The 19,278-nt window shown below is 33.3% G+C and overlaps 1 protein-coding gene across 3 annotated transcripts; it reads left to right on the forward strand.

The window, feature by feature from the left end:
* Positions 1 to 443: 443 nt before the first annotated feature.
* LOC128675003 (uncharacterized) lies at positions 444 to 17,641 on the forward strand. Of its 3 annotated transcripts, XM_053754050.1 has the most exons (28): positions 444 to 696; positions 1,260 to 1,402; positions 2,012 to 2,173; positions 2,559 to 2,757; positions 3,573 to 5,747; positions 6,005 to 6,145; positions 6,320 to 6,460; positions 7,273 to 7,427; positions 7,745 to 7,815; positions 7,897 to 7,988; positions 8,318 to 8,578; positions 8,685 to 8,870; positions 9,004 to 9,131; positions 9,560 to 9,721; positions 10,064 to 10,150; positions 10,670 to 10,868; positions 11,340 to 11,465; positions 11,950 to 12,078; positions 12,397 to 12,606; positions 13,070 to 13,276; positions 13,424 to 13,517; positions 13,993 to 14,085; positions 14,701 to 14,843; positions 15,001 to 15,241; positions 15,338 to 15,505; positions 16,042 to 16,129; positions 16,864 to 16,969; positions 17,448 to 17,641. In XM_053754050.1, the coding sequence occupies exons 1-28, from the start codon at positions 520 to 522 to the stop codon at positions 17,592 to 17,594; spliced, it is 6,231 nt and encodes a 2,076-aa protein (XP_053610025.1). In that variant the 5' UTR covers positions 444 to 519; the 3' UTR covers positions 17,595 to 17,641. The 3 variants fall into 3 exon arrangements, 2 of the variants coding, with proteins under 2 accessions (XP_053610025.1, XP_053610026.1); XR_008405220.1 differs by lacking the exons at positions 16,864 to 16,969; positions 17,448 to 17,641 and having other exon boundaries at positions 15,001 to 15,245; XM_053754051.1 differs by lacking the exons at positions 14,701 to 14,843; positions 15,001 to 15,241; positions 15,338 to 15,505; ... (1 more) ...; positions 16,864 to 16,969; positions 17,448 to 17,641 and having other exon boundaries at positions 13,974 to 14,062.
* The last annotated feature ends 1,637 nt before the right edge of the window (positions 17,642 to 19,278 follow it).

Consider the following 19,278-nt stretch of genomic DNA (forward strand, 5'->3'; position numbering starts at 1 on the left):
GAAGTAAAAAAATATTTGAATAGATTATGCCACACTAGACTAGAAAATATTATAGTTTTCCATTACACAATACACTGTGTAATCTTTTGACTAAAACAAAAACAGTGGCCACCAAAATCCGGTCCCTACTAAACTTAGCTGTTTCAATGGAAGATAGTCTCCTTCGTCGTGAACAAGGTTATGTGATAGGGTTCGGTGGTCACGGTTCAAAACTCTAGTTGAAAACGTGTCTATATAGCGCCCTTAGTACCACAGACATAATATCCTACTACGTACTAGTACCCCCCACTCTACAAATAGTTGCGATTACATACTCTTTGTATTGACTTGTGAAAACAAAGATATTTCTTTCTCATGGAATTAGTACTCCGTCGAAGTACCTACTAAATCCATGTTCTATCTATAAACCGTGACTTCTGTCATTCAAAAAATCTGCCCTTGTCTGAGCACTAAAATGTAATACCTACGGTAAAAAATTGATATCTTTAGAACAACCGTGTATATTTGCAATTGCAAGAAATGTATGCAGTTTCTTCACAGTCGAGTGTGAGCAACAGGAGTGCCAGAGATGAATTCGCGGATGACGACGAAGATTATGATGACGCAGAAATACAATGGAGTGACGCCATTTTCATACCGTTCAATCCTATATTCCAGCTGATTGTGTTATTTTGTGTAATCCATAAGACCTTTCTGGTAATAATTACTTGTAACTTCTCATTGTCAAGTTGCCTTTGAACACGGAATCTCGGTCTGGCAAAATGAAATGATAATAATTAATAGTTTGTAACGCTCGCTCGCCTTTTTTAGGTTACTGTGCCTCTTTTTGAGCTCGCCTTTTTTAATTAACAAACCTAAAATAGGCACAAAATTATCTTTTGATTATGATTTTTTTTAAACCGGGTTTCCTTGTTCTTATCCCGAACCGTCCAAATTTGCGGCCAACACTATTAGTTTAGTCTTGTATCTGAGATTCGTCATCGAGTAGAGTTAGCTACAGTCATATTTTTTTATATTACGAAGCTTTCATTCGTATCACTAGCTATTTTTACCACTCAGGAGATAATGTGACATTTACTAGAACATGCAAAACAAAGGCCATTCATTATTGTGGAGTTCGCTTTGGTTATACTTATCATAACACTGCCACAGTCTACAGACATTGTTCACATAGTCAAGTATCGAACATGTCTATGCAGGGTAATATTGAGAGGACTGAGAGATGCGAGCCGCGTTATAATGGGAGCTAACTTTTTCAGGGACCGATAGAGGCTGCTTTTAGTTTATCGGCCTGTTCAGATATAATGGATCTTCACATTATTACCAAAGGAATCAGTTATTTTTACTCCGTCTTTGCTAATGGCATTTACTTTTTGGATACATTTTTGCATATTGTGCACAGGTATGTAAAAGGAACTGACCAGTTCCTTTGCGAGTGCTTTTCAAGTGCGAGTCATTTTTAAAGAGGGATAATAAGAAAGTACCGAAAAAAATATACAAGAATAAATCTATGAATATGCTAATGTACACAATGCTGATATAGGTATAAAATTGTCGATATGTGTTGTTGTTGAAAATGATATTTTTCAGATTGACCTGGTTATCAGATGTTTACCTATATATACAGTATGATTTAATGTAGACTTGTGTTAGTATCCCATAACAAGTCTCAAACTTACCTTTGGGCTAACTCAATCCGTGTTGATCAAAATATTTATATGGACGTATGTTGCAGTACGTAGAATCTACGGGATGGATTGCGATGTTTGGTATACGGGTGAAATATATCTAGAAAGCTATTCCAATAATTCCTATTTGATTGTTCCATTTGATTTGATACAACAACTTTACGGGATACATATTGGTCCACTCTTCATGCCAACTGCTATACTTAGGAAGTACTTTATAGTTACATTAAAAAAAAAACTAATTTCCTTTTATCTATTTCATTTCAAATCAAATAACAGAAAAAGCCACACAATATAAATATTTGTTTTCTTGTATTATTCAGACAAGTTACAGATAAAGCAGTTAGAAGACAGCATCTCCCGAAATCGGCACTTCTAATTTTATTGGACGTTTTATCATTGATACCTTTCAATAGTATGATATCGTCAGAGTCCTGTACAATAAATTTCTGGCCGAATATATTATGTTTTACAGAGTTTATTATGTAAGTCCATATCCATTTTTATTCCTTACCTTACGCCCATTAACGGAATGAAAGCATCTCCAGAAAAAGTTTTATGATAAACTGAAATGGAAATTACATTGAATATATTTTAAGTATTTGACTGCATGTGGGGTATGGTATTGTCACATTTTTTCATTAATTAACCTTTTTACACATTTTGGGATGATTAGTTCTATTAAAACATATCATGGTCAAATTTTTTCTTACAGCTTATATATTTGATCTTCGATTTTGCATTATAAATTAGATAATTCATTAATATATCTTGCAAAATCTAGGATTTAATTAATTTTTTTCGTCGATGCCATCGTTGTTAAGAATGAAGTTCAATCAATTAATCATTTAACATATTTTTGTTTTACAGTATTTACAGAGTTGTAGAATATTTTGAACTCGTGACAACACATAATCATTGGAAACTATACATGGGATATACGATTACCATCCTGATATGTTTGAACTGCATGACATGTCTGCTGCTATTGCTTACATTTCATGGACTCTGCCCGAACTGTAGTAGCAGAACAGAATACTTCTTTGACTGGAGACAATTTGCTAGAAAGGTTAAAAATAAAGTAGTATATTTTTTTATTACAGAAACGTCTACCGGCACTCGGCCATACAAAAAGATGTTCTACCCCTAAATATTATTCGATCATAAAATATTAGTATGTTCCATGTTATTGACACAATAAAAGACTAGTCGGAGTAATTTCGAATCGTTAAGCGACGATTTTCACACCCTTACAATTTATGATCGTTCATAAAGATATTTCATAAGTCAAACTCTATGGGATAAGAGTCCTTATTTTTATTTACTGTAGTAATTATCTCGTACGTAAAATCAATGAAAATCACTACATAATATAAAACAGAATTGCTTCCCGCTTTATGCTTAAATCTTTAAAATTACGCATCGGATTTTGATGAGTTTTTTGACATATAGAGTAATTATAGATTAATTATTTATTAGGGATTAATAGTTTATTAGGGATTTACCTCAGCCTACATAAGCTTACCAAGGCTATATAGGAACATACAAAATTGACTTCCCTTACAAAAGTAATACCAAAATAAAATTTGAAACGTGAATATTTCAACATTATCCTTGTCAAACAAAATTAAACCCGCATATAGTTTTAAGTGAATGAAAAAAATAAAAAAATTGTAGTGAGTGAAAATAATAAACATGGACAATTGGTCTTGTGCAATAATGCACAGTTGAAAAAGAAATCAATATTTCTTAATGATAAATTTCCATGGGCATTATATACCACAATAATATATGATAGATATCAGATATTCAAATATTTGGAACCAAAAATCGTGTCGATGCTCCGCCGGTGCAAAATATATAAAGTTCTCTTTTCTTTTTCAGAAAAATAATACTTTGAGTAATAATGTTGTCTGGTACTTTTATGGCTACCAATATATTTATTCGTATATGATAAATATCTCATTGGACGAAACTAAACCATTAACTATATTGGAATTTGTAATAGCATGCGTTCTTATGATTTGTGGCTATATTTTTACGGTTGTTTTGCTTCTGCCAAAGTTCTTTTCCGAAGGCATTCTATCACTGCGGTGGATATCGAAGTTTCATCCTCATGTTAAAAAACTGATAGAAGAAACCAAACGGAGAAACACTTCGCCTACAGCATATACTAGCGTTCAAAGTTTCTACAACCTAATGTGGACTCAACGCAGTGGCATCGTCAACACACCTGAAATTTTGACGGAGTTACCAAGATATCTACGAATTGAAATCCGACAAGATTTGACATGGCAAGTATTTTACCACAGTCCGACATTAAGAAAAACATCAACATCCTTTAAAAGGCATCTTAGTGACTTAATACGTATGGACTACAAGTTGCCCGGTGCAAAATTTTTTATTGGACCACATGCGAATACAAATCTATATTATATAAAATCGGGCATCGTACAATTTATTTCTACAGACGATGGAATGACACCACTGTTGTCAGTTTCAGGAGGCACTCTTTTTGGTGATATCAGTTTCTTTATTTATCCCATGAAAAGAAAAATATATGTTAAATGCTTAACATACTGTGAACTCTTCTATATTACACGAGCTGATTTGCTAAGAGGTCTACATCATTACCCTGACGATAGAAAGAATGTTCTTCATCTGGCACAAGAAAAGATACGACATGCCAGAACATTATACAGTTGCAAACAAAATATAAAAGGTTTAGATAGATCTGAGGATGAAGGCATGGAATGGCTAAAAAGGCGATGGTGGGAAATATCTGACAGCGTTGATGCATATAAAAAAAGATCACGGCTATCTGTCAAGTGTGAAATACCTCCAGAAGATTCTAATTATCATTGTGCCAAGTACATTGGACAATTGGTCTTGTGCAATAATGCACAGTTGAAAAAGAAATCAATATTTCTTAATGATAAATTTCCATGGGTTCTATCATCGAAGTCAACATTCAACCATGTTTGGCATGTCTTTGTTGTTGCTATAGTATTATTTGTATTGATAACGTTTCCTCCTAATTTATCACTCTCACAAATACCACCGTGGTTCATAACTGCAAAATATTTCACAGATTTCGTTTACATCGCAGATATTTGTGTATCTTTGTGCACATCTGTATCATCCAATGAATCTGCTACAAAAGATTTTGCTTCGGCGATGTTACTCAGGTGCAAAGAATGTAGCTTCGTTTTCGATGTACTCGCAGCATTATGGGTTGAAAATATTGCTCTTTTGATCGGAACACCCCAGTACTACTATATTTTTCAGTTTAATCGTCTTATTAAAATTTATATGTTATTTCCAAAGATCGGGCGGAATTGGAGCATAGGGGAAGATCATATCTTTCCGGTACATTTGAGAATACTTATCGGTTATTTTTCTTATATGTATATTGTTTCCTATGTAGTTTTCATTTTGATTCGTCAGTTCCGAAATATGACACCTGGTTATTTTTTTGGATGGATTAATTGTAGCAACCCGAGTTTATCTATAACCGATTGTTACCTGCAGACTTTGCGTCATGTGTTTGTGGCTATAAAGTTTGTTTTTGAATATACATGTCCTGAAATTCTTCCTAATAACTTATTAGACATATTAATAGGTTTGGTAATAACTTATCACGGGTTTTTTCTGTCTATGTACTGCAAGTCCAGATTTCTGGCAGGCATGTATTTAAAGTTTAGAGAAAGGGTGAGCTATCAAAGATTTGTGAGTACATTAAGAAGTTATTATCATCATCATACGATTCACAAAAGCCTTCTGATAAGACTAGAAAGGTATATAGTATGTCATTGGAAATATTACCATGGCGTAGAGGTGCTTCGTCAAAATGCTATTAAAGACGAGCCTTATGATATTTATTGGAAAGTACAGGGTGAAGTAGCCGAGAATATTATTAGCAATTCACCACTCTTGAACAGCGCTGACCCTGGACTCATTAGAGAACTGGCTTGCAATATGAAATACTTAATAATGCCTAAATCTTCAACTTTGTTTTTATTTGGTGTATTATGTAAAAATGTCACCTGGATAGTTCAAGTAAGTAGAAATTCGGATCTCATTTAATTTTTTCACTAGTAGTTTGCAGCAAACATCGGCTTTTTTAAATCAATTTCGCCATAAACCCAAAATATTTTTCATATTTTTCAAATAGTATAAATAGTATTGAGTAGTTCATATTAAACACACCTACGTATGATTCATTTATGTATTTTCTCTTTCATAAGTTTAATTCAATGTCTGCGTATTCAGTCTGTTAAACTTTATGTAGTACTTTGAAATTGTATATATTTTAGGGCAGTGTGAAATGTGAGTACCTCAACGAAAATGGAGAAGTGATGAGAAGATTTTTTGGGCCTGGTGATATGATTAGTATTGCAGCTACAATATTTGAAAAACCATCAGTTCGTACTTATATTGCACTTACAGATTGTGAGGTACGTATAGGTAACTACTTACTGAAAAGTGTGAGCGCCCAACAAAGTGGTTTGTGATTTAAATCTTACATGTAAGAACCATTAAAATCTATCAATATAATGATTTAGATTTTTCGAAAAATGACTTTAATTTCTTAGTGTTTTTATTTCTTTTCTTTGTTTTAATATTTTCAGATTATTTATATAGAAATCAATGAGTTTAAAAACATCTTGAAAAGATTCCATAACGAATGGGTCCATTTATATAATACTGTTACAGAATTCTCAGATGCATTTGATGAAATAAATGATTTATATTTTACTAGACATGAAGATGTAAGTTTTAATGGGTATATTTTTTAATTCAGAAACGTAAAAAATATATTTACGGAGTGAGATTTTATTGAAATTCAAAATAGTTCTAAAATACTTATTACCCCATTACCCCGACAGCATAAAGCCATCGCCTGTCTTATATACTTTATCAATTTATCTAAAATTGGCACAAAATCTTCTCCTTTCAAATCCTCTTGTTTCTTATTTGTAAGTAAATACTATTAAAATTAATTCCTTTCATCAATATACTAATTTCTCTTTTCACCATTTCTTCTATTCCTACATAGAAAAGGAATAGAAGGAAAGGTGAAAAGAGAAATTTGTATATTGATGAAAGGAACCTTAACCATTGTCAGTTAACAGTCAAAACTCTTTTTAACTGAACACATGTTCAAGAAGACGAATATTATTTATTTCTTTTTGAGTATATTATTACTAAAACTGGTAACAGCCTATCATCGCGAAGGATTGCAAGCTCTGTTGATCCAGCATTATTGTATGTACCCACCTATTTCAACAAGACCTAGGCAAAACTGTAAAACTAAATGTACTAAATTAATAAATTTACTGAAAACTTAAAATGAATGCGAACTTATAATTTATTAGCGCATCAGCATAATTAGCATAATAAATTTATGCCAACATTATGAATATGTCTATGGCGGTCGGAATTATTGATCAACCGCTTCAGATTTTATTACAGATATCTGACATGACTTTTACCACTGCCGCTGCGTGTGCTTTAGTGGTAGTAGACAATGAATACTTAATAATTAGGGTGAAAGTCTCTTAAATTTAACATTTATTTTCAGTACCAGCGCAAACTGCGTCATCGCATATTTTGTGCGAGAAAGTCTCTGTATAGCATACAAGCTTCAAAGCACCTTTTACCGACGATATCGGAAAATCGCAAAAAAAGAAAAATGAATGATTTACAATCTGAGTTACATGTCAATCCGAAATCTAAGTTAGTATCTTTTTGTCTAAACTCTTGGCGTTGTAATCCTTGATTCTGAGACGGTCTGATCGTAGAACTCTGACTATAATTGAACTATAAACTAGAAGATCGTATAAGTCGAGGAAAATTAATATTTGATTGTCAATTTGCAGTGATAATAATAATCTTTATTTTATTATTATTAATCCAAGTATACTTTTGCAATCCACGCTATCGAAACCACGGACAAGAGCTAGTTTTGTGGGATAATATTTAAATCTATTTGAAACATTGTGTTCATTTCATGGCCTTTTGTTTTACTCAAAACAGTTTTACCTTTTTTTCAGTTTCATGAAATTTTGGATGCCATTTAGAGCTATAACTGTAGTGTTAGCTATTGCTTCTACAGCATTAATTGGTAAATATGTTATAGATGACCCATTAAGTACTGAATTTGAAACATTTCGGTTTGTTATGATAACTTCAATTTTTATTTCAGGTGGTGGTGGAGTTTATTACCAATGGCATTTAAATTTTATAAAGACTTTATGTACAGCTATATCTTTAATGGATGTTATACTGAAAATGTTTGTAAGTTCAATTTATCAATCATTTGTGCCCCGGACGACATTATATTGTGCCATTTCGTTCATGATAATATCGTGCTATCTCGTTCATGATCCTTTTTCTGTTAGGTCCTAAGGTTTGACTGGCAAATAATACCTCACCTATTTGCATTGTTTACTAAGGATTCATCATATCCTACCTATCTAGGAATCTATTCAAAAGACTTTCATACTCACATAATGCCAAGGTTAAATCCTAAACTGCAATAAATTAAAACAGCACCTACCTAGGTAGGTAAAAAATATTAGAACTGATTTGGTAATCTGATCATGTATCGTATTGTCTGCTTCTAGCTAGCGTATTACGACGACAAAGGTATTTTGGTTACTGCAAGGCAGAAAACTATAACGAACTACGTCACTCGCGGGTTCACAATGGATATTATCGGCTTAATCCCTTGGGACAGTGTATTAAAACTATTACTATCCAGAAACATACCTGACGGCTATTTGAAGCTTATCAACACTACAACTCAGTTCGCTCATTTGTACATTCTAACTGGATATTTTGATTATTTAGCCGACCAGCCGACGGCGTGCGCCGTTTTCATCAAAGTGAGTATAATTTTTTTACTTCATTATACAGAAGACACAGTTTTTAGACAAATTTACTTGCGTGACAAATGTAAGATTTACCCATTAAAATTTTGTTCAATTTCAGATAATTAAATGGCAATTAGTAATGTTACTATTGACGCTCGCTAGCAGTCACTTTCTTATCAACAGTTGCGTTGAGTTCAGTTTCGACTCTAACAACAATATAGTCAACGTAAAAAAAATTGATACTTGTTGGCTGCCCATGTATTTGAAGATAGACGATAATCCAACATCTAGCCAATTGACAATGGTGATTTTATATTATATAGTTCGTCAATATCATTATCATCTGAGCATTTTTAAGCCCATCCATACCTATATTTTTAGCTATAGGGTATTTTGTATATGTAGTCATTTCAAAACTGATCTGTTTATTTTTCCAGTTATATGCAAATAGTATTAATTTGGCACAATCTGGCCTTAGTAATATCAATTTGGGCAAATTTCGGATTAAGGAGCAAGAAAGTTTGGTAGTTGCGATTAACTTATTTATACTCGGTGTAACATATTGGTAAGTAAATTAAACATGAAAATAGCCTTTTATTAGTGACATTAACATAAATTCTTTTGAAGTTATTTTAGTTCAGAAAGTCTATAGAGCAATTAATTCATTGTTATCAAAGGCTTTCACAAAGCATGTCGCGCGTCGGTGAACATGCTTACTTAAACCGGCCAATTGAAGAATTTTTAATTTTATAGGATATAACGTCTGGCTATAACACTCGCAGAAATAGGTATTTATTGATCAAGTAGTTATTTTTAACGAGTGTCATTATTTTGCTATGTGAAATTATCGAACAATGCGAAAATGGTTTAATTGCCACTATCGTAGATCGATCGTACGAACGACTAGCTATCGAGCTCCTCGCTTAGCCATTGAGCTCCGTACTACGCCATCGAGCTCTCTCAAATTCGTTATCACAACCTTTCTTTTATTAGGTTCGTCGTAGCATACTCATTAACAATATTGGTCCTTATGTCAAGAACCGACACCTTGTTCCAACATAGCGTCAGTCAACTTCGGAACTTTTTGAAAGCCGAAAGAGTTGAAAGGAAGATCATAAAGCGAACGATCGCTCACTTCAGCTACTGGTGGATAAGGTAAATTCGTTTTCCGGTGATATGTGGCAGTTATTTTGTAAAGAGCGAGTCGGATTCGTGCACTGTGAATTCCATAAATATGTACATATTTGTATATAGCTTTTATGTGTTATAGTAACCGTTACATAGGTGGCCAAAAGAGCTCTTACTTCTTGCCAAAATTTGTGATAATCAACGGTAATTGCGATGCAACGCGTAAATCATGAAAAAATCAACTTGTAAGACACAAGTTGATTTTTTCACAGCTGTAAGACGATTATTTGATAATATTGTTAAAAATAACTGCGAGTTATAAATTATACAAAAATGTTTTATACAATACAAATATTTTATATATTTTAGGACAAAAGGCTTAAATGTGCACACATTAACGTTTGAACGTATGGGAGTGATCTTCAGACAAGATCTGAGTTACTACTTTTACAAAACGTACGTATTAGTTTTACGTTGCATATTTAAATAGTAAAATATAGAACGTATTTAAATAAACAGTTCAGTGTCAATAACGTAGGTCACCATTCTATTACATAATTTTCGTCCAAACCATAGGTCCAAACTATGAATAGATTACGATCTCCCAGAGTATTGTTTGAGCAACATAACGTAATGAAAACGAAAAAAAATGTAAATTTATTACCAAAATTGGTTGCACGTTAGGTTGTTGTACCATGTTATATTAAATGAAAGTCAAAAATTAAGGTAACATTTTAGAATAAGGGTTTAAAACAGTACAATTAGCAAAGAGTTTGCAAATCAGGTCATATCTTCATTTATAGTTTATTACACGGTCCAAATATGGACTAGTGGGTTTAAACCACTGCAACTAAACTTTGCCTGTGTGCATGGTGACTTGTTCGCTTCATAGAAAAAAACCTGTGTTAGGCCTGGGTCTATAATCTATTCGCTTATATTTTGTGCTATTGGTTATTCGGTTTATTACTTTTTCAGAACTTATGCTGCTCTAGACACCATATTAAAAGGCGGTGAACAATTCCAACGTCAGATGTCAAGTCTGAGTATACAAATGTACTTTTTATCGAAGTCAGAGATCATGAAAGAAAAGCACCTAATGCCTTACATATACGTAGTCCACAGAGGCAAGGTAGTGGTGTCCCAAGACGGAGAGAAACTGGCCGTTTTGTCTAAGGTGATTTCGTCGACACCAACCATTATTATATTCCCACTGCTGAGCCAAGGCCAATATACCAAAAACCACTATATAGTTTATTTATAAATAAACAAAATGTGATAATACACTTGGGTAGACAGATAAAGCAGAGCGCGAGCATCCGCATAAGTCATCGTCGCCACCCATCGTTCGACTATAAAAAGGGGCGTAGCGTTGTCTTCACGAATTCGTTAGAATGCGTCTTTGTGGATGGATCATTACCGCATGAGCATACGGACAATCAGCGCCATTTATGTTATTAATGTCACTCTGCCCAAACTTGTATTCATTTGACAAGTGTCTTCTTGTTCACTAACAACTGATCACTATCAGTGGGTCACAGATACACGCGAAGGACACGGATCCCTGCCGTTCCGCCTACCCTTATCCCATTTACATTAAACCTATATGTTTTATAAACATAGTATTATTTTTTTATTTTTTTATTAGGGATCCATATTTGGCCAGCTTACAGGCACCACGCCGCGTCCCGTCAGAGTGAGCGTAAACGCCGTGGGGTTCGCTGATGTGTTACAGTTGACGATCAAGCAGTTCAATGAGCAACTCACTGATGACGTAATATCTTAGCTTGTACGGTTAAGTAGTACTCGAGTGGTTATTAATTAGGTTTTGACAACGCCTGTGATCGAATCATTTCTGGGGCGAAATCCTCACGCAATTCAAAGTTCAATTTATTTCGTAAGTAAACGCAAAAACAAAAAAAATCTTTTTAGGCAAAATTGTTCTTAAATTTCAGAACACGGATGAATAAAAGAACTACGATTGCGTGATTCAATTCAATTCAAAAAGGCCCTAGTTAAAAATACTTCCGAGCCACATAAATCTTCAAATAAATCAAGAGTCATATCTAGTTTTCATACATAGGTGAACACCAAGGGCTCGAAGATGGTTCAATCAACTTGTTTCTTTTCATTTCTTCAAGCAGATGTTTCACCTCTTTCTTTTGCTATCGGTTTTCACATTCTTTCCTTCGAATCCTTCACATCAATCTGATTCAACGTAGTTTACTTTCGTTTTTCATAACACGTATTTATTTCAGATAAGAAACACAATTAAAAATAATCCAGAATCAGAATTCGACTTTATGGCAACAAAATCATTTCACCGGGAAAAACCGGTGAATACAATAAAATACATATTAAGAGGTCGCAAAACTATACAACTGCCAGTAAGTTTGTATATTAATAAATGTCCGTGCGTGTATATCTTCTTGCATTCTATATATAGTGTTGTTTGTAGCACATCTTGCAATTATATTTCATACTGTATGAATACCTTGATTCTTTTTAATGGTCTGTTTTATTCAATCAGACATTAATTACCCAACCAAAATTTACTAAAACTTTACTTTAAAACTAGGCAAATAAGATAGAACGATAGATACGAAAAATTATATGTTAGAATGGAACACATCATTTGTCAGCAACTTAACGCATCTGCAAGATTTCTTTCATGACACTGGAGGTCTTTAGATTTTTTTTTTCAGTGGATGCGCTCACCAAAGGAAGCACATAGAGGCAACTGGTATTACCGGTGGCTGTACTTGTCATGGCTACTCGAGCCCGCCGCCTGCACCTATCTCACTGCAATATTTTTGGTTCTGCCTGAGGAAGCCACAACCGTCCGCCTGTATTTCCACGTGATCTTCCTCTTTGATCTGGTTCACTTGATTCACACTGTCACTCAATATTATAATGTTAGTATCAGTGATCAATCAAGTTCTTAGAATTAAAACTGTGACTGTTAGTCCATCTGATAGTTCGTAACAACTAGTAAGTTGTAGTCACTCATATCGCGATATGGTGGTCATGTAAATGTATGGTCTGACTAGTAGAGACAAAAAATAGGAATACGGACCATTGAGTCTCGACGCTCAATGGCCAAATAAAAAACCGGGAACACGCTTATGGTATAGATGATATGATTCATATCGTAATACACTTGGATGTGATAAAACAAAGACAACAAATTGTTTTGCTGGTTAAAACTAAATGCTGATTACTTTGTACTACCTAATATGTACCTATAATATGCAGTCATTAAAAAATAACTTTAACTGAATGACTATGCAGAAGCTTTACAAATGGCGATTTACATCTTCTCATCTTCATGCTCTGGAGAATTCCAGTAGTGTGTTAATTTTTTTTCTCTCATTTCAGTTGAAAGTTGAGATAGTCGGCGACAAATGTGTATATAGAAAAGTTGGCTTTCGAATATTTAAAGAGTGGAGGTTTTACGTCGATGTAGTGTCATTGTTTGTTCCTCCGCTTTCGTTTGTGTTCCAAACTTGGGTTTTTCGGTTGGCCAGGTTCCTCCGCTTGTACCAGTTTTACGACTTCAACCAACACTTTTGCAAAACTTTTAAGGTATAATTTTATGTATAAATCATTGTCATCGGTATGTAACATTAAGTAGTTTTTGATATTACTAATTTTTATTATTCCTTCGAATGCATTTCATTTATTAATATTGACATCAATTTGATTTCTTTTTAAATATATTTGTTGTTTTAGAGTCAAAGGGCTTCTATTACATTGAAATTTTTAATTTTGACATTACTAATACATCTCATGACTTGTGGATGGATACATTTTGCTTGTAGAGACCGTAAGTGGCAGTTATTTTATTTTATTCTACGTTTCTAGGCATTCTACTAACCCAGCAATATATCTATACTAGCTGCGCCTTGGGGCTTCGCGTGGAAATTTTGAAATAAAACGTTCCCTGTATCTTATTGCAAGTTGTATTTCAACCCAGTACCAAATTTCATAACAATCCTTTCAGTAGAATTTGCGTGAAAGAGTAACTATACTAACTCCTCACAAACTTTCGCATTATAATGTTCTTAGAAATTACTTGTAACATTATCGATACAATATGTACACGAATGATGAAATTTATAACAAATGGAGATATTATATTAATATTTTTGATAATAACTGTAGGAGCGACTCGTACTGCTATATATACAGAAATCATTAAATGAATCGTAATAATAGTCACTGAAATCAATTTATTGATTTTATATATAATATAATATACACATAAAATATATTTCAACAGATATTTTTGATTGCTTCAGCTAAATTTCCGATACAACTACCAAACATAACAGCTAATTATAATAGAACTATTGACTATGGAGAATGGACAATGGCTGACAAACGAGCTGGAGGTAAGTTTTTTTATACTACCAGTGCTTAGGAAATATGCGTACGGCCCGCCTAATGGTAATACTTCATATTGGTAAGCTCTCATTTGAGCTTTTTCCCGATTTCTTCCTCAGCCGTTGAGCGTCGGAGCAGTTATTGATAATATGTAAGTTGTTGATTAATTTACTAAGGGAAAATTCACACAAACGAAGCCGCGGGTAAAAGTTAGTATTAATATTGCCCATGTTTTTATACATACATTAGTATTAATATTGTTCAGAAATGTTTCCTTAGCGACTGTGACCGCGGTCCAAAACATTGTCTTATAATAACCCGTTTTAATAAGTTTCTAATTAATTATTTTCCTGATAAATTTATAAGATTTATCAAGGACAGAGGTTTATTTGTATTGTCACAGACACTATTACTAAACAAACAACTAAATATACATATATCAGAAACAACGATATATACTAAAAGAATAAAAGTATTTACAACATAAGTACTAAAAGTTAAAATTAAAAATTAAAACTATTTATTATCAAGGACATATTTTAGAATTTTATTATATGAAATACAATAATACTTAACAAATATTTGTAAGTTTTTATAAAATGGAAATTCAATACATTTTGCAGGCTGCGCCCGAATCACGCGCACCTTTTTGGGCACCTCTGGATATCGGAGGGTAACTTTTATAGTACCCAATAACTGGGTAGCTGATTACATTGTGGCATTGACGTTCGTACTAATACTGCACACACACCAAGCCATGGACTGCGTAAGTATTTATATCAATTCCTTCAGTAAAAACATTTATATTCATTTATTCAGGTCTGCAGAACTTTTTAGCCAACCCAAGTTCTCATCCAATAATCAGATATTTAGAAATTCGTCACGTATTTGTGTCACTGTAGTACCATTTTTGCATTTTTCAGGTCATGCAATTGAACATTACTCAAATTTACTACAAGATCTTCATATGCTTCATAATAAACTTGATTGATATATGGCTTATGAGCGTGGCTGTTAGTGCGGTGTATACCAAGTTTCGAGAACTTTACCAGTATGACTTCAGCGTCATAACTTTGACCAAGTATCTACAACACAGTGGGCTTTCCCCGTCTCTAGTTCAATCTGTAATCGAGTATTGCAAACACTTGTGGGATCGGCAAAAAGGTAGGTCTGTAAATTCACGAAATTGAATGCATGAAACAGTAGATAACACTGGTATCCGCACTGCTAAGATCTTCTTGATTTTTTTGTCCCATTCAGGCAATTGGCTGCCAGAACTGGCGCACCAAGCACCTCATTGCCTTCGCGAAGACATTCTTGGCGCCCTATACTTGCATCACATACTAACACCACCCATTTTTAGACAACTACCTGAGTATTTTACTAGGCAGTTGGTAGCCAGAGTTGGACGAATCGTTGTATTCCCAGGTGGGTAACTTATTCGTATTTTTTTTTTAGTTTAAAGGGTTCCGTACCTCAAAAGATGAGTTGAAACTCAAAATAATCACTTCTTTGTCAATTCGTTCTGTACATCTGTCGATCAAAACCCTTTTCTATGCAATGCGTAAGTGTATCAAGTTGGAATTTATGTCACTTGTTTGAGAGATTTTAACAATTAATTTAACAACTAGTTATCACACCGGCTCGAACAACAACAGATGACTGAAGAACTTATAGACGCATCTCAAAATGTTATATTAGAGATGAACCTCGAAGACAAAATGTCATGACATTATAACACAGAGACAGAACTAACATCCCTCTTGGAAGTATAGATATAGTGACCTAAAATATGTTTATCTAGACCAAGAAAGGTCTACACTTGACATCATATATGAGTATGTCACTTTCCAACTCTACCTCCACATCAAAAGTCCCCCTAATCCAATGCTTTAATTTAACGTGAAAGAAGCAAAACGAAAAAAAAAACTTTGGTTAATGAAAAAATCCACTGTATGTTTCAGGAAAGTGCATCGTCCAAGAAGGTGATATAAATTCTATCATTTACTTCATTCATGAAGGTGAGGTCGAAAAGTGGTGCAATTTTAATAGGTAATTAAAATTTATCAATGCTTGTTTCGCTGAATATTTGGTCACTGAAGTACGCTACGCATTGATCTGCGCCCGGGGTGTATGTATGTTTCCTCATGAGGGTCGTGGTCTTTACTTGAAATGAAACACACGTAACGACTTATCAATATTATTGGAGTTGTTTACTATTGCCTTGTCCAATTTTGATTACAGAGAAGAAGAGCACAGATTTTCTCACAATGTTTTCCTTCCTTATAATTCGAATAATTCGAACTTGGACCTTTCGGTCTTAACCTTTGGAACACTACCGTTACGGGGGTTTTCTGGGGTTATGTATGTGTGTGTTTATTCACCACTGTATTGAGCAGTTTTTTCACTTAGTTCTTAGAAGAAGGAAGGGTTTCGACACCATCTTGTTTTTCTTACTTCACGTTTTTCATTTAATTTACTATCATACCGTGGATGATACGTTAGTCCAGGTTCAGTAGTCATTTCACTTGTAACAAACATAAGTCCACTCATCTGAACGATTTGCTCCTTTGGATTTAAAGTATCCTACGTCTTATTCTATTCTATTCTAATAATTTCCAGATTCTATTCTACCTGTGTACCAAATTTCATAACAATCCGTCCAATAGATTTTGCGTGAAAGAGTAACAAACATACATATACAATACATCCCCATAAATATAATATTAGTAGTATATAATATTAGTAGGATTAAATATTTACTACACATATTTGACCTTTTTCAGTCCTGAAAGAAAATTGGTCTCCTTATTGACCACAAACGGTTATTTTGGGTTCATCCCTGGATTGTTCCCCAACATGCAATTTGTGTTCACTTACACCTCTCGCACGGTACGTTACTGAAAATGCACTAAAATTAACTAGTAAATTTATCACATATATCGTTGAGTTAGTATAAACAATACCCATAACACAAGTCTCGAACTTACTTTGGGGCTAACTCAATCTGTGTGATTTGTCTTAATATATTTATTTATTTATTTATATTTATAGACCTGTGAGATATATTTATGATTTTTTTTTATTAGATAAGACATTTTAAATTATGACATCTTAGAATTTGTACGTAATGAAACAACAAAAATACTTGAGCTATTTCTTTTTTCAAAATACCTTTTAAGAATTTTCGGAAAACTTGCTCTGACATAACATTTCTCAACGATATTTTGTACTCGTAACTGGGTAGTTTTAATTGTTGCAGATTTTAAAGTAATTTTGGACTTTTAGGGTAGGTCTAGTAATGTTCGAAATTCGAGAGGGCTTTAAGTCTAAAAGTGGAGCTAAGATGAAGGCAATTTGTTTATTACAGGTTGTTGACCTTGTATACCTGAGGCTACATGACTGGAGTGATTTACTGACCGCATATCCTGACGTAAAGGTAAAATTATATTTAATGGCTCGACAGCTGAAGACCAAAAGAGGAGATTCTTTTAAGAGGGATATGTCAGCAACTTAGATTTATTTAATTATATTATTGTTAATATAGTCTATTCTTATTAAATTAATTATATTATTGTGTTAAGGTTTTTCAATGGGAATTAAAGATGAATATGCATCCATCCTCTAAACAAACTTCTGAATATGATGAAATTGATAGGCTCTATATTGTGTCTTACTAAGTAAGGCTTCCCCGTTTTTCTTCCACTCATCCCGCCACTGTAAGGAATGAATCATTTTCCAGTTAAACGATTCCACCTGTCTCTTTTTAATTAAGACATTTTATTCCAGTTTCGCCCGTTATAAGAGACTGCAGAGTTGCTGCTGTAGTTTTTTTTAACTTTTAGACTCAATATTTTTTATTGTGTAACTTAATATTTATTATGTAACAGTATTTGTGGACCTTAATTCAGCGTTCATCATAATAACTCCATGAACGGATTGTAGCTGGATATTAGATCTATCAATTTGTATAGTGACAGAATTGGTTGTTTCCACGAGCTACGACGGGCTTTGTTGTAAGACGTTCAGCCAGCCTGAAACTATTTAATTACTCATTTAATTACTCATCGAATCAAACTATTTCAATATACATTTAGATCTACTCAAATATATTTATTTAAACTTTATTTACCAATATAGCACAAAGGGTCACCTTTGTACTATATTGGTAAATATAACTTAATACTAAAAGTATTCTCTACCAGTCGGCAAGGCAATTCATATATAGCTGGTGTCTTGAGATCAGACACCACCTATATATGAAAAAACATTTGGGGCATGGTCTTAGAAGAGACAGATTTATTTCTAGACGTGGACTTCCTATTAAAATTTGTGATGATGCAATTAAATTAAAAGAGCGTCAAATGTTTTGAAAACATACAAATTTAACTCAAAATCTCATATTGACAAGAAACAAAGCTCCCTCTTCTGCTCCCAGAAACGTATAAAATTTAAATAAAATATTATAAAAAATATATTGCCGAATTATTCCTTTTTGTAACTGTGACAATATTCTTACTTTACAATCAATAATTAACCTGAATCGAAATTGCATAGAAAACACGTATAAAATATACTATAATTCAGGGATAGAAACTGAAATTACATGAAGATGACTATACATTCTCTAGATTAATTTCAAAGTTTGAAGAACTTTCTGAACAAGTCAATCTAAGTTGCCAAGTTGGCTGAGGTGATAATTTTGTAGCGAATGAGAAAAAGGACTTTATCTGCAAAAAATTATAACTGTCAATTAAAATAATATTAAAATAGAAGTTCTATTTCATAATTAATCAAGAGTTTATTAGATTGATTCAAAAGGTAAAATATTAATAATAAATTATGTGAAAATTACTTAATTTAAGTACTGAAGATAACATTATCTTATACAATCGTATCGTTGAGTCAGTATCACATAACACAATCATCTCGAACTTACTTTCCGGCTAACTCAATCTGTGTCATTTGTCCCTATATATTTATTTATTAATAGCTATGATTGGGTCAGTATACTTTTGTATTTTTGTTTTGACGTGGTAGTAACACGGTTAAATCATTTTTTTTAATTTTTCACCTATAGTAAGACTGTCTTACTACTGGTGAAAAATTAAAAAAATTTATAACACATTAGTCTCGATGAAAAGTTGAGGTCAAACAAAAGATAGGAGAGATTGTTTGAAATACGGGAACGAAACTATTCG

Source organism: Plodia interpunctella, chromosome 13 (assembly GCF_027563975.2).
Source record: "Plodia interpunctella isolate USDA-ARS_2022_Savannah chromosome 13, ilPloInte3.2, whole genome shotgun sequence".
Lineage (NCBI taxonomy): Eukaryota > Metazoa > Arthropoda > Insecta > Lepidoptera > Pyralidae > Plodia > Plodia interpunctella.

Coding starts and splice junctions, on each gene's coding strand:
- LOC128675003 (XM_053754050.1), top strand. CDS start 520: ATGTATGCAGTTTCTTCACAGTCGAGTGTGAGCAACAGGAGTGCCAGA. Junction 7,816..7,896: donor TGCTTCTACAGCATTAATTG/GTAAATATGTTA, acceptor TTTTTATTTCAG/GTGGTGGTGGAGTTTATTAC. Junction 10,869..11,339: donor AACTGGCCGTTTTGTCTAAG/GTGATTTCGTCG, acceptor TTTTTTTATTAG/GGATCCATATTTGGCCAGCT.